Source organism: Taudactylus pleione, unplaced genomic scaffold (assembly GCF_031769625.1).
Source record: "Taudactylus pleione unplaced genomic scaffold, aTauple2 ptg000259l, whole genome shotgun sequence".
Taxonomy (NCBI): domain Eukaryota; kingdom Metazoa; phylum Chordata; class Amphibia; order Anura; family Myobatrachidae; genus Taudactylus; species Taudactylus pleione.
The window spans coordinates 635,705-648,728 of NW_028284661.1; the positions used below are offsets into that span (position 1 = coordinate 635,705).

At 46.3% G+C, this 13,024-nt stretch overlaps 1 protein-coding gene across 4 annotated transcripts in view; it reads right to left on the reverse strand.

Moving 5' to 3' along the window:
* ZUP1 (zinc finger containing ubiquitin peptidase 1) overlaps positions 1-5,498 on the reverse strand; it is a 29,219-nt gene extending 23,721 nt beyond the window's left edge. The window contains exons 1-3 of one of the 4 annotated variants that reach the window (XM_088480960.1): positions 5,371-5,498; positions 2,770-2,920; positions 835-1,549 (exon numbers count right to left, since the gene is read on the reverse strand). In XM_088480960.1, the coding sequence (XP_088337086.1) occupies positions 835-1,483 (649 nt within the window). In that variant the 5' untranslated portion in view covers positions 1,484-1,549; positions 2,770-2,920; positions 5,371-5,498. Of the gene's footprint in view, positions 1-834; positions 1,550-2,769; positions 2,921-3,374; positions 3,544-5,143; positions 5,317-5,370 lie in introns of those variants that run through there. The other 3 variants (XM_088480962.1, XM_088480961.1, XM_088480963.1) reach the window with 3 other exon arrangements.
* Between the last annotated feature and the right edge of the window lie 7,526 nt (positions 5,499-13,024).

A 13,024-nucleotide genomic window follows, 5' to 3' on the forward strand; every position in this document is an offset into this window, starting at 1 on the left:
TACATATTTATAGTGGACACCTTACCATATTTTTCTGGGTGTCTGGCACACTATTATTTTAACAAGTATTATTAAAAGTTTATGTTTTAAATTAACAAACTATTCAATTTCTCTACTATTATAATGAATTAACTAAGAGTGCCCCACACAATAGTCTCTTTGGCCTGCCTGTGCAGGAATTTTTTTCAGCATGTGTACCCAGCCTATCTTTTAATACTACTTAATGGCCCTGATTCAGTGCCGGACGCTCTGACCAGAGCGCTCGCTCTGAATCAGGGCCCGCCTCCATTAATATGGAGCATCCTCCTGGACGCTCGTATAGCTGTGGGTCACCACCCACAGCATATACGAGCGTGCAGGATGATGGTCGCGATGGTCTTGACCATCGCCACTGCGAGCAACAGCCTGCGGTTGAGGTTTTCAACCGCAAGGCCAGGAGTGATTTTGGCTCTATCAGAGCCAAAATCACTCCCACTGACATCACTAGTGATGTCAGTGGGGCCGGCTTCAGACGGTAGGCGTTCCCTTGGGAACGCCTCCGTCTGGCAGGCACGCCCCCGGCACGCCCACCAAAGGGGGCGTGCTGTCAGTCAACATCGACAGCACGCCCCCTTTGATGAGACACTCCGAGAGCGACTCGCGCATGCGCACGACGGAGCTCCCTCCGTCGTGCGCATGCGCAGTGCAGACCATCGACCCACTTGCGAGCGGACAGCCGCTCGCGAGTGGGTCTGAATGAGGGCCAATATGCGTTAACACAAGACTAAAATTACATTACCCTACTAAAAAAGGCTTCATTAAAGAAGCTAACAAGATAATCATGTAAATACTAGCCTTTGGGAGGTGTGTCTATGAGATCCAAATGTTCCATCCTTACATGGAGCTCAAGTTCTTCAATGGAACTTTTAACATCAAAGCAAAAAGGACACCCTAGAACAGAGTCACCATTGAAGGTGGTGTTTGGTGGAGACATAAATGTTTGAGAGTTGCATTGATTCAATAACTCTTGGTCAAAAATAGTACTGGTGAATGAAGGTTCATTTGTTGTCGGAGGTGAGCAAGAAGACTCTGCTTTACAAGGTAAATCGGAACTACTGGGAGCATTACTCAGGACATTTTCTGTTTTCAGATTGCTCTGTATTTTGTTGTTATTCAGCCCAATGTGGAGAGGTAATCTAGTTTTATTAGGAGAGACTTTGATATGGTTTCCTGGGTCAAACTTTTTAGTTTGTGTATTGTCTGAGCTACTGGTGGGAGAAGTTGGTGGCTTATGGATTTCCTCAGGATGTTCTTCATCACTACTCCAGGCCTCTAGTGTGTCTGCATGCGTTAACTGAATGTGATGGTGGAGTTCATCATAGGTGACTCCAGCAATGGTGCAAAAGGGACAGCAATTGTTTTGTTCCATGTGTGATAAAAGCAAATGGCTCTTCATATCATCTTCAGAAAGAATTTCCTGTGTACATATGTCACAAACCAGCATGTTGGATGTCACTCCTAGACCAAATTAGTTATTAATATTCAGAACAAGATACAAATGTCTTTATGGCTGTCAAAAAGGGGAGAGAGAGAGAGAAAGAGGTTACATATACAAAAATTGTGCATGGACAGCTTACTAAGGGCCTGATTCAGAGCCGAACGCAATTAGCGCTCGCTCGTCCAGAAAATAGGGGTGGCTATTCAAATGAACCGTTCGCTGTTTGCGGTCTGTTCACGCCTCTAGGTCTGAACGAGCATACAAAACTTGCAGTCGTTTTTTAGGAAACTACGCCCCCTGGCCACTCGCATCCTACGTCATGTCCGCTATTTATTAGATTAATCGAGTACATCGAACAGGGTATGAACTGCTCGCTATTCTTGTGGTTGGTTTTTGCTACCACAATTTTGCGAGCAGTTCTGGCTATAAAATAACCCAGTGACGTGGTCAATGACGCTGCTGTTTTAAATATGCACACCCATAAAACGCCCATTTTGACCTTTAAGCACGCCTGCGATCGGATCTCCACTCCCCGTTTTCAAGCACCTTCCCTTGTTACCACCCACATACGCCTCTTTCTGTCACTCAAATTAGCAGGCATTCGCTATTTTGCGAGCACATGAATTTCGGCCGCACTGACTGGTTCGCGCATGCGTATAACGATCCGTACGCATGCGCAGTTGGGCAAACATCGCTCAGAGCGAACGAGCTGCCGCTTACGAGTGGCTCTGAATCAGGCCCTAACATAGCAATTGTTTTTTCTTTTGTTTAGTCTCAGTTATGTCAGGCAGCTTTACTTTTTTGTCCCAAGAACAATTTATTGTCTTAAAACAAAACTATAAATTTCACTGCCTGCAGGTTCTCTCTATTTTTGTGTAATGAAACTATTGGTATGATTATTGCTGATATTAGTCTGGCCATTTCTAATTTGGATGACCACTGGCATTATCCATAACAAACATATAGGGGCTGATTCAACAAATGGCAAAAAGGTGGCGAACATTTCGCAATGCTCAACTGTGCATCTATCAGCAGCTCAACATCACTAGGCCGTTATGGAATGGCACATTGCAGCCAAGCTGCTAACTGATAGCTCACATATACTGTAACTCAGATTCTTTATGATTGGGAGATACAGAATCTTACCCCCTGCCGCTTGGGTGATGCTACACTCCAGCTCGGGGCCAAACGTACTCACCCGAAAACTTAACTGCTTCCAACGGACACAGTGTCCGACTGCCAGTATAGTAGCCACAGTAACCTCTTGGCTGAAATTGATAGTGCGGACATACCTGACAGAGTGAAATAAGGCGACCAAAAAAGCATGACCAGCATAGATGGAGGTCTGCTTCAAGTTGTCCACGATGGTTAGGATATCATATGGATCTGCCCTGGCTTGGATGGTCTTTGCCAAAACCGCTAAGATTGGCCGAAGAGTCGTTCCTGCAAGAGCAAACAGTGACTTAAGCAAAGTCTCACACTTAACATCAGTGGCACCCTTAATGTAGTGGAACTCGCTGGGAGAAGGCCCGTGGCCTTCGCTAATAGGGCAATAGGGGGATCCACTGAATGGGGAACCTTCCAAACAGCCGTGCCCTTATCAGCGAATGAGTATGTATACCGAAACCCTGCAGGAAGCTTAAAATGTCTGTCGGGCTTGAGCAATGCTTCACCCAACACTTCTGCAAAGTGAGCAAAGGTAGGGAAAGTAACAACCTGTGTCTTCTTTTTCTTAAAAAGATTCAGGAGCCATAGAGGCCAGAGGGCTTATCCTCTGCTATCTGTAAGGTATGGCGGATGGCCAGAATCAGGTCGCTAATCCCCATGATGTCAGGAGAGCTATCCTCCCAACTAGAATAATCAACTCAGCACTGATCTTGAATCTCCCCATCCTCACCTGAGGAGCTGCTGGAATTCTCATCACCAGGAAAATGGATGCCCAGTGCTTCCTTGAACTGGGAGCAGATGACCATGTGAAATTCTCCAAGGAGGAACAGACACTTGACAGTTTATCTTCTGGACTAAGGGCCTGATTCAGACTTGGGAATAGAGAGAGATATCTCTCTCAACTGATCATCTTGGTGAAAATATTGCTGCACTGCAGGTGGGGCAGATTTAAAATGTACAGAGAGATTTAGATTTGGGAGGAGTGTTTCCAAACTGACATCTAAATTGTAGAGTAATAATAAAGCTGTGCAGTATTTGTGGGCTATATGCAAAAGCAACATGTAAAAAATGTATGTATTTACACACCTTGCATTGTAATATGGTTTGTTCAGGTTCACAGTTGACAGAGATATCTCTCTCTTTTCCCAAGTCTGAATCAGGCCCTAAGGCCCGTATTCAATTAGAAGCAAAAAACCAAGATCCGCAAAAAAGTACCGCCGATTGTGACTTTTCGCCTGTCAGAAAAGTATCGCGGTATTCAATTCAATTCTCTTTTCGCGTACACGGAAAGTCAATGCAGTGTAATGGAGCGTACACACGGTCAGATTTGTCAGACTTGTCAGATGAACGACTGAACGATTAAACGATTTGGACGATTTGACCAAAGTTTTGAACGATTTGAACGATTGAACGATTTTTGACTGCATTAAAATGAATGGGATCGTCCAAGTCTGACTGCAAACCCATCAGATGTCAGATATCGTTATCTGACAAACGGGAACGCGCATCGTTGATCGTCCATCGTTCAGGCATGTCAGATATGAACGATTTTCCTTCAGATATGAACGACTGAACGATTTTTAAATCGTTATCGTCCATATCTGAAGAAAAAATCTGATCGTGTGTATGCACCATAATAGGCGAAAAAGATTTGCCTCTGAATAGGTGGAAAAAAGAAGTGCAAAATGTTTGTTAGGGGGGTGCAAAGGTGGGGAAAGCACTTAGAACCCTTGGAACAGCCCCCAAAAGGACAACTGCGTAAAAAAAAAGTCAGAAAAAAAAAACTTAACACCCAAAAAAATTACTTTGAATTTGGTGGGTGAAAAGTGCAAATTGGGAGAAGAAGTTAGCAAACTAGCGAAATAAGGTTTGGGGGGTGCACTCAGAAGGGGTCACATGTTTTGGGGACTGCAGGTGCATTGTTGGGGGTGCAATTTCACTTTATTTAAAAGTCCACTTTACAGACATTAAAGATGCTTGCACCCATTTTCAGGTACCCCAAATTTGACAGGACTACTTATTTTTATAAGAAAAATACTGCTTTATGCCATTCTTCACCATTTGTGCAAAAACACTAATTAGTGACAATTGTGCTAACTAAAGTACCCCAAACAGTTTTACTAGGGCTAATCGGACACTACTACATTGATCCCCAATGTTTCTGCAGCTTATTGGGGGGCTCAGGCTGATTTACCCGATACTGACACCACTTTTCGCCTATTCTGACTTCGCGTGTCTCCATTTATGCATCTTTTGGAACTGAATACAGCAAATAGCGGGGGCACACACGATAAGTTTCCACAGCTAAAATACGTGATGCAGGCGAAAAGTCCGGCAAGCGAAACTTTATCGTGGGTGCGAAACTAATTAAATACCGCCCTAAGCCAGTATCCAATGAGGCACCAGCTACAGCAGCTGGTGGAGACCGTGAAAGCAGAGGCTGCTGAAAAACATAGGAATTGAGGCACTCATCTCCAATTGGTTGCGGATGACACATACCTCATTAGCCAGAGACGCAATAAACTTGGCCATGACCTTAGCCCAGGCCAGAAACACCTCCTCAGTCAGACGTACGAGTACTCTGACTATCTCAGTCTCACAAATAACACAGAGAGGATCCTGCTCCCTGCCTCTTGTAGGGAAACCTACGATATAATAAAATATCCCGGGTGCTTTATGTGCAGGGACAGCTAAAACCCCGGGCAGAGAAACCCAGCCACACTCACCAGCTCTCTGGAGTCTGCCCGAGTTTAAAAGTGAAAGTAGCTATATCCCCTTCCGTAGATTGACCCTGACGTCATCAGCCAGTGTATACCTTAGTGACGTGTTACGGACACTAACTGATGACGTCAGCGTCCTCTCCGTGAAGGGCCTTTAGACATTACAGTTACATCACAACCTGGGAAAACCTGCAGGGGGGGGTCTGAAAAGAGGGACCTCCCCATGCTCTGGGAAAGTGACCAAAGATGGCGCCCGCCATTAAAAATAAATTTGTAAAGAAGAAAAGAGTCAATTTGGCAGCCAGCCTAATGCTGCACTCTCTGTAACTGCTCTGAGACAGAAACGGAGCCTGAGGAGCAGCCACCTCTGTAATCTGTAGTGGCCGTATTATTGAAGCCGCCCACGGCTCCCGAGCTGCGGCGCTGCAAGTGCAGCAAATAAGGGTCTCCAGCTCTACACATAGGGCCCCAGAGAACCAACAGGTACCTGCTTGGTGGCCCTCTTCCGGGGCTGCGAGCGGGCTGCGGCTGCTAGAGACAGATGACAGCTGCCTGCGCTGACAGAATGCCCACTCTCAAAAGCCTGGTCTCAGAAGAGGATTCAGACAACAAAGAAAAACACTCCTACACTAATAATCTTTGTGCCTCTCAGGGAAGCCGACGGACGGAATCCCGACCTTCGGCTTCCCGACTGTCTAATCCCGGCAAGGGGTTAAATGACAGGCGTCTCTATCCCGACGCCTGGCATTTTACCTACGCCGGGAGCCCGACACCCGGCTTACCGATCGAAGGTAAGCCGGGCGCAGACAGCTGCGGGTGGGTAGGATTAGGTTTAGGGTTCCTGGGGGGGGGGGACTTAGGGTTAGGCACCCCCCCCGGGAGTTTAGAGTTAGGCTAGGGGCAGGAAGGGTTAGGCACCCCCCTGGGGGACTTAGGTTTAGGCGGTGGGGAAGGGGAGTTAGGCACTTGGTGGGGGAGGTTAGGGTTAGGCACCCCTAAGGGTGGGTTAGGGGGTAGATAGGTTAGGAAATACTTAACCTTGGGACGATCAGGATTTTCCCTGTTGCCGGGATGCCGTTGTCGGGATTTGAACCGCAGGCCATGTGGCCGGTGGTCAATCATACTGAATCCTCTCCTCACGCACAAAATAAAAAAATGGCTAACTGGAGGAGGGGGGGCTTAGAGGAGAGTAGTGGTTTCATCTGTAACAGTTTAACTATTTAGTACCTGCTCCTCAGCCTCCCCTCTAAACCCACGGGTCTGCAGTGCCCCCCCCAGATATAATGAAAGAGGAAAGTGCTTAGTGGGGCTATTTGATTTGACACAGCAATGTTAGTTTGGGGATCAGAGAGTTGATTTAAAAATAGCAAGAGAATAAATCAGGTTGAATATTGATTGATAAGCTTGCCAGAAGAAGTGAGCTTTGCTGGATCACTTAAAGTGGAAAGTCTTTGGGGGGAATTCAGTTGTTTTTGGGCGCCCATAGCTCCTGTTTAAAGTGACGGGAACTATTCAATTGTTCGTGCTGCTGGGTGCAAGTGCCGTGGGTGCCTGTTACTTACCACGGATTTCTGCTCACAGCCTACTGAGGTGCGAGCAGAAATCCACCCATAGAGATCTTTTGGGCGCCTTAACTGTATCTTTAGACTGGATTAGCTGCTTTATGTGGCTAATTCTCAGAATTTTGGGTTCAACATCCACGATGGTGATGGGCACCCAAAAACTATTCAATAGCAGCTTACCACCCCCACCTCCCCGGCAGCACCTGTAGCCGAGTGACGGAAGCCAGTCTTCCAGATCCTGACTTATTTGGCTGTATTAATGGTGATAACTACTGTAATGTGTCTGGCAGACAGTGGTTCAACTCCACAGACCACTAGGAATCCACAGTGATCTGTATAGGCTGTGCACAGATCACCAGTTCTTGTACTACAGCAATAATGGACATTTTGAAAAAATATTTAATATATTTAATTTGGTATGTGAACGTTAGAGAAGGATGGACTTTAGATCAGCACGGCACTCCATCTTTCACATAATCATATTTTCACAAATGTAAAACTTGTATACATTTGTCAAGGCAGTAGGTAAAGAAATGGTAGCGATGTCATCACAAAAACAACAGTATATTTTAGAAGATATACAGTACATAATGTACAGTTCAATTGCTGGATCCAGTATGTTCCAGTGTCATTGCTGTTGCCATCTTGTGTCTCCTTTTGTGATTCTTACAGCCTCAATGGTGGCAACTGCTAGACATATGGAATGTAGCGTTTGTGTGAGGGTAGTTAGCCGAAAGGTCTAGGACAGTCCTGGCCAAAACAGAGATCGATCTACAGGTAGTTTGTGGGTCATCTGACAGTAGACTGTGACCAACTTAATAAAAATAAACCTGTTATGGCTTCTGTGGGCTCAGAAGCAAAGCTCCCAGTAGTGATTTATTTTAGTGTAATATTGTTAGAATTACAAATGTTGGTGATGCTCCCCGGAATCAAAAAGTACATCAATTACAGACACGGGTTTCTCTGCAAGATGGCAGAGAGAGAGTGTGATTCCATTGTGGGGGCACTCATATCATATTTTTAATATTTTGCACTTAACAATTGAAACATAACTTTTAATAATATTGTTTAAAAGACAATTGCAGCAGCAGCCATCATCTAAATTATTATAATTAATTAGACTGAATCTAAGCATGAATTAACTATGGTTCATCATGTACCTCTGATGAACCATATAAACATCTGTGGCTCACATATACTTGTGAGGAACCATTTATTGTCACTGGTTCTTATAAATAGAGCCAAAAGTACAAACAATACTTATTTATCATAAAGGCGATGTAACTAGACACTCAGTGTTGTATAGGGGTGAAAATACTTTATCAATAATATAATGTTTTAGACACACTAAAATTACTACTAAACTTCATCCAAGAGACTGAACATCTTCAAAACAGACAATTTGTACAGTAGGTAAATAAAAAGGTGAGAGGGGTGTAATTAACGAAACAATGGTATAATTACCCAAGTTGTGCGTAGGGGATTCACTTCCAATTCAATGTATATTTTATCAGTCCCCAACATACTATATCATAGTAAGCAGGTATAAACGGTTACATGATTTCACACTGCAACGTCATTAGCGTTCCCGCTAGGCTGTTTTAGCGGGGCGCTGCGCCCTGCCCTATTTCTAAAGGGCAAAAAGCACCCTGCCGTCCGGCACGGTGCCCGCTGAAACAGGGACGCAGTGTCCCGTGGGTGGGGAAAACTGCTGTGTAGCAGTCACCACTGTTGAAAGGATGCTGGGCGCATGCGCCAAGGATCCATTCACACTGACAGCAGTGCTTGGGGGCATAACGGCAAGTCCGTAAGTGCCGGGCACGCCCCAAGAATGACACTGTAGAGCGGCTACTGACAGTGGAACTTACTAAGTTAGCAGCCGCTGATTGGCTGGCGGGACTGCAAACACGTGCAGTCCCATCAGCTTGCATTTGCGAGGTATCAGTATGTGTGGCAACACACATACTGATACTGGGTCCGTGGCTCGGGTAAGACGTTTTGTTTTTTATGCCAAGTCCATGGTGTACTGCGGAGACCAGCGCCAAGATATACTGTAGGTGAGTATGCAATCTTTTTTGAAAGGTCAGTCATTAAGGATTCTAAATGGGACAAGTGGACAGACCGGCTGGTATAGGTAAGTATGTGTGAGTGAGTAGGTGTATGCAATAAAGCTTACTAGGCACGGTGTGTGTTTTGTCTTTTTTAACTTTATTTTACAGTGGGAGTACAGGTGCCGCCCGTTTGCTGGCACTTGTAGTTCCACAAGTGCCAAAGGGCAGGCATGCTGGCACCTGTAGTCCCACTGTAAAATACAATAGTTTACTTCTTATATTTCCCACTTTATTACCCCCGTACCCAACGCTCCAGGGGTGCAGGGAAGAGGCCCGGGCTTCAGTGCAAGCCTGGGGTTAAGGGAGAGGGGGGACCCCTTCTTGGGGGGTCACCACTTCCCCTGAGATCTGCGGCTTGGGCTGATAATGCTTTGGCCACCGAACCCCGGTAATAGGTTCTCCGGGCTGTGGCATTACAGCCCGGTTGTTTTGGGTCCGGTGCTGGTTTTAAATATAGGGGGTTACCTACGCATTTCCCCCCCCTATATTTAAAACCAGGACTGGCCCTGCAGCCTAGTGTTGGTTTCTAAATTACGGTGGAACCCTACACATTTTGTTCCCCGTAATTTTAGAACCCAGGACTGGCTGGCAAGTCCGGGGCTGGTTAGGCTTTAGGGGGGGGGGCTATGTCATTTTTATTTAAACTTTTATCCTTTTTTTTGACAGGCTAGAACACAAGCAGCCTTCACATATGTGCAGGCTGCTTACTCGGGACAGTTTTACAGAAAGAAGACAATTTCGGGTAAGTAATCTGCAAAACCTGCGACTTGGGGGAGAAATCTCGTTCTGCTTCACCATCGGACATCTCACTTCTTGGTAAATTTGAGAGTTTAAGGAGCCTCAAATTTCCAGAGTTTTGGCATAGCTAATCAAGTTGAAAAAAAAGCAAACTCTTCTAGACTCGATTCTTAGTAAATTTACCCCCTATAGTTTCCTGTTGCTAAGCTTGCAGGGTGACTCAGGACCAGATGAGAGGGTGTCAGGAATACCTGGATGTTCACTATGGCCCTGATTCAGCGCTCGCTCTTGAATCAGGGTGGCTGCTTTTTAAAAAAAAAGTGCTCCTGGCCGCTCGCTTAGCTGTGGGTGACCACCCACAGCTTTTGCGAGCGGCCAGGTGATGGTCGCTACCATCGGGCTTGCGACGAGACCCTTGTGGTAGGGTCTCATCTGCCGCAAGCCCTAGAGCCGGAAGCTCACTACTGACATCACTCGTGATGTCAGTAGGGCCGCCCTCAAAGGCGGGCGTTCCTTCAGGAACGCCTCCGTTTGGTCAGCCACCCCCCCTCCCCGCCTACAAAGCGGGGCGAGCTGTCGATCAACATCGACAGCCGCCCCGTTTGTAGCGAGCCCCGGAGCGAGTGAATTTCTCACTCCGGGGCTCGCGCAGTGTGCATGCGGAGTGCGCACTGCCCGGCCATCAACCCGCTTGCGAGCGGGTCTGAATCAGGCCCTATATGTGCCCAAAGTGTGCAGACAGGACTGCACACTTTAGGCACATAAACATGACGTGTTACCAGATTTGTATAAGTAGCCAAATGGTTTTTTTTTTCTGGGATGCATTTTGTGTTTGTCATTAGTTTCAACTTGTGTCCATTTTCACAGCTGCAAGGATCCCTCTGATCTGTTTTTCAAGATTCTTTATAAAACAAAAATGAGGTTAATGCTGAGAATAAAGTGTATCTAGACCACTTAACTGACGTGGACGTATGGGATGCGAACACAGCCAGCAGTGCTTCAGCTGACTAGGTGCGACCACACCGCCCCGCTGTGTTTTTGAGGAAATTTGTTCTACACATGTGCAGAACTGATCTCCTCTGACGCTCCGGACTCTCCTGCGGACCCAGCAAATTCTGACCGGTTTTGCAATAAAAATCATCAGTTAAGTGGTTAAATAAAACCAGAAACAAATCAAAGTCTGGAGACTAAACTAAGGGGTCAAATGGCCAAGAGTGGGGCTATGTGCAATTGCTACAGCATGGAAACACCAGCAATGGCACATCAACTCACACCTATCACACCCCAGACTAACAGATTTAGGTAAGCAGCTCTATGTCAGCAAAACAGCACTGTTAAAATGTATCTTTACATGTGATAAAAAAAAGAAGGTTCTAGCTGCATGCTTCCAACATTTTATTGTGAGGAGTAATTTGCAAGCATGCCATGTACGTAAACATGACCAACAAAGTGTATACAATAAAAGGGGATGCAGTCAGGAAGCTGACGGTCGAAATGCCGACCACCGGCTTCCCGACTGTCAATCCTAGCAAGGTACTAATGACAGGCGCCGAAATCCCGACGCCTATCATTAGACCTACGCTGGGAGCCCGACGCCCGGCATACCAAACGAAGGTAAGCCAGGCCGCCAGCGCAGACAGCCACGTGGTGGGAGGGTTAGGTTTTAGGGCTCCGAGGGGGACTTAGGGTTAGGCACCCCCCCGCGAGGGTTAGCTTTAGGATAGGGGAAGGGGGGTTAGGGATAGGCACCCCCGGGAGGGAGGTTAGGGTTAGACATCCCCACCCCTTCCCCCCGAGAGACTTAGGTTTAGGCTGCAGGGAAGGAGGGGTTAGGTTTAGGCACTTAGAGGGGGGATAGGGTTAGGCACTAGGGGGGGAGGTTAGTATAAGGCACCCCTAAAGGAGAGTTAGGGTAGGGTTAGGTGTACTTACCAAAATTAGCGATCGGGATCTTCACCGGGCTTCCGCTGTCGGGATTAGAACCATGCGGGCGGCGGTATTACTTATGCTGGCCATACACGCTACAATTATCGGGGCGATCCGCCTGATATCGGCGGATCGCCCCGATAATTGTAGCGTGTGGGGGGGCGACCGAGGGTTAAATATTGCTCGGTCGGGCATGCAGGATTGTCCAGCATGCCCGTCCGATGCGATATTTACCCGGTAAACTGTCGGCCGCATCGGGCAGTGTATGCCCAGCCGCGACCGACAAACAGACATTTCCTGTGTTCCTTCCTACGGAAGGAACAGGGAAATGTCTCCTCCCCCGGGGGCGGAGCGCAGATGTCTGCCGAATACACTGTGAGAGAAATCTCACAGTGTATGCCGGCGACATCTGCGGCTGGCAGCCGGCCAGATAAAATGTCTGTCGGTCTGACAGGCATTTTATCTGGCCGTGTTTGCCCAGCATTACTGATTCCCAGAAATGTACAGTATATGGAAATAAAATTCCTCTGTATGAATAAATAAAGTTGGTTAATTACCTTTATTTGTTCAAATATGTACATTTTATTTCCAGAGATATTTCTGACATTCATCACAAAGCTACCAAGCATTTTGGACTCTTATTTCAAGATAGTGTGTTTTTATAATACATCTAAATTACCAATTTATGGAGATATTTGTATTGTACATGGATATTTCCTATCTGTTTTGTTTTTAGAATATTTATGGTAATAAATATTCATTGATTGTATATTCTCACACAGGTAATTTTTCTTTGGTAGTGTGTGCACATTGTATAGCGCTGCCATAGTTTCTTCTACACAGCTACTCCAAGCTGATGGATAACCTTAAGTGTTTGTGCAGCTCAAAACACAAAGAAGGTTCTGTTAGGATAAATGGTGAAGGACAGTTATGGTTCCCACAGGTGGCTATTTTAAAATTTCTACAAGGACTAGTAAAATTTTCAAATAGCCCTGAAGGAGGCGTCTGTGGGTTTGTGAAAAAAAATCAGCGAGTCCTGAGTTACCGTAAGTACAGCAAGTGCGCACTTATTTTCATGGACAAGTCTAAAGCCGCGTATCCACTTGCCGATTAAACAGAACGATTATGACACCATAATCGTTCAATCGCTCATTAATCGTGCATAAATCGGGCAGTATAATGTCGGAAACAGCCAGCGATGCGCGCTCCCGCTGGTCGTTGCCAACATCAATCATCGCCTGAACATGACAGTCAATCTGCCGATAATGACATGTTCGGGGATGAGGGAGGGTGCCTGAACTGAACGACACACGGGATGAGGAA